Source organism: Dipodomys merriami, unplaced genomic scaffold (assembly GCF_024711535.1).
Source record: "Dipodomys merriami isolate MVZ:Mamm:240054 unplaced genomic scaffold, mDipMer1.0.p SCAF_21, whole genome shotgun sequence".
Classification (NCBI taxonomy): Eukaryota; Metazoa; Chordata; class Mammalia; order Rodentia; family Heteromyidae; genus Dipodomys; species Dipodomys merriami.
Window position 1 is genome coordinate 5,911,383 of NW_027203493.1, and position 2,154 is coordinate 5,913,536.

Here is a 2,154-nt window from a genome sequence, read left to right on the forward strand (position 1 = left end):
TAAGATTATCCTAGATGTATACTAAGTATTGCAAATAAGGGAATCCATGGGGGCCTATATTACTTTGACTCTGGCTTACTTAATATGATTTTTCCAAGTCTTTCCATTTCCTAACAAATATTCTCTGTTAAAATCTTTTGCAGTGAAGAAATAATAATACCTACCCTAACATGACAGTGGTCACCTGTCATACCAGCATTCTAGAGAGAGAGGCAAAGTGGCCCTGAGTTGGGTGATAACTGGGATATGTTCCAAGATCCTGTCTCATAAAGCAATAAGAGAAAAAGAAAAAAAAGATAACTCAGAAATACCTCATGACACCGGTACTATACAACTGAAACTCAGCATTAGGACAAACTTACACAATTTAGAGATTAAAACCTGAGTCATCAGATGTCCTGATCCCCAGCACCCCAAAACCGTTCAATATCACAAAACACATTCTGCAGAGTCATGAGTTCTGGAATCAGGAAATCAGACCTGAACCGATGCTTGGGAGATATTTCTGACTCACAAGTGAGAAGGATGGATTTTTTTTGCTCAAAAACTGAGTTGCATATAATTTGCTAGAAGGGAGGATTTGGAGGATGGAAGATGTGCCTTATTTGTTTGTTTTCCATTTTGGCATTGGTGATGGAAACCATGTCATCTATATTTTAACCAGGCTTTCTAATGTGAAAGAAGATGTCCAAACAGTAAATATGCTCTAGAAAGAAATTTCTTGCACACTTCAAGTTGACCTATTTATATCTGGACCATTCAAGCCGTACTGTACTCAGTTTTCAATCCATATCATGGGGTCCTGCTTCAAACCTATAACATGAGCAACTAACATGAGTCCAAATCCAGAAGGAGTTGCTCCTATGTTTCATTTTTTTGTGGTAGCACTAATGAAAACTATCCTGAGAACACAGGCAGAGAGTGAAATAAAGTACTTTTTATTGCTTGTGTGTTTTATTTTAATCTTGAATGTGGTATCCGCCACCAGATCTTCCCCATCGCAATTTTCATCTCCTTGTTTCTCAGGGTATAGATAAGAGGATTTAGCATGGGGGCAATCATGGTGTAAAACACAGAAATTTCCTTATCCTTATTTTTACCACCTGCAGGGAGGATATAGATGTAAATACAGGGCACAAAAAATAGAACCACAACCATCATGTGAGAGCTACAGGTGGAGAGAGCTTTGCGACGCCCTGCTGATGATCTTGTCCTGAGGTTATATAAGATGAGTACATAAGAAACTAAGAGTACAGTGAATATTGCAACTACCACTGTCCCAGAATTAGCAATCACTAAGATACTAACAAGATGGATATCTTTGCAAACAAGTCTTAAAAGTGGTTTGATATCACACATGTAATGGTCTATCACATTAGGACCACAGAAAGGCAAACTGAGAACCATGAGCAACATAGCAATAGAGTGCCAAAAACCGAGTCCCCAGGCCACGGCGATCAGCATGTGACACCTCTTCCGGTTCATGATCATCGTGTAATGCAGGGGCTTGACAATGGCCACATAACGATCAAAAGCCATGCACACCAAGATGAATATTTCTACCCCTGCCAACCAATGGGATGTGAACAACTGGGTCATGCAGTTTTTATAAGAAATATTTGTTCTTGTTGCAGCCAAGTTCCTGATTAGCTGCGGAACCACCGTGGATGTGTAGCAGAGGTCCATGAGGGACAGGTGGCAGAGGAAGTAGTACATTGGCTGTTCCAGAAGATGGCTGCAGCAGATCGTGAGTAAGATGATGCCATTACCCATTAAGACAGCCACATAGCAAAGCAGGAACAAGAAAAAGAGCAATAGTTCTGTTTGTTCACTTTCAAACAGCCCTGTGAAAACAAATTCTGTGACATTCTGTTTTTCCATGAAGTCAAGATGAGTTCTACAATCCACAGCAGAAATCTAGTTTTTTCTGAAGTCATCTAGAATATAATGCATCTTTGAAAGTGTCCTTTAAATGTTGTAGTGATAAACATATATAAAATGTAGTCATAGCAAATGTATTATGGTGGTCATAGTACATTTATTTGTATATTGACATATTTATTTAAGCTATTCTGAGTGTTAAACCCAAAGTATTGCCATCTGCACAGCCGTTGTACAACTTGAGCAACACTTACACTCCATGCAAGATTAATA

The 2,154-nt window shown here is 39.0% G+C and overlaps 1 protein-coding gene across 1 annotated transcript; it reads right to left on the minus strand.

The window, feature by feature from the left end:
* Positions 1-954: 954 nt before the first annotated feature.
* LOC138833700 (olfactory receptor 4P4-like) lies at positions 955-1,881 on the minus strand. The gene has a single exon (XM_070031991.1). It carries the CDS (start codon positions 1,879-1,881, stop codon positions 955-957), a length of 927 nt encoding a protein of 308 aa, XP_069888092.1.
* Between the last annotated feature and the right edge of the window lie 273 nt (positions 1,882-2,154).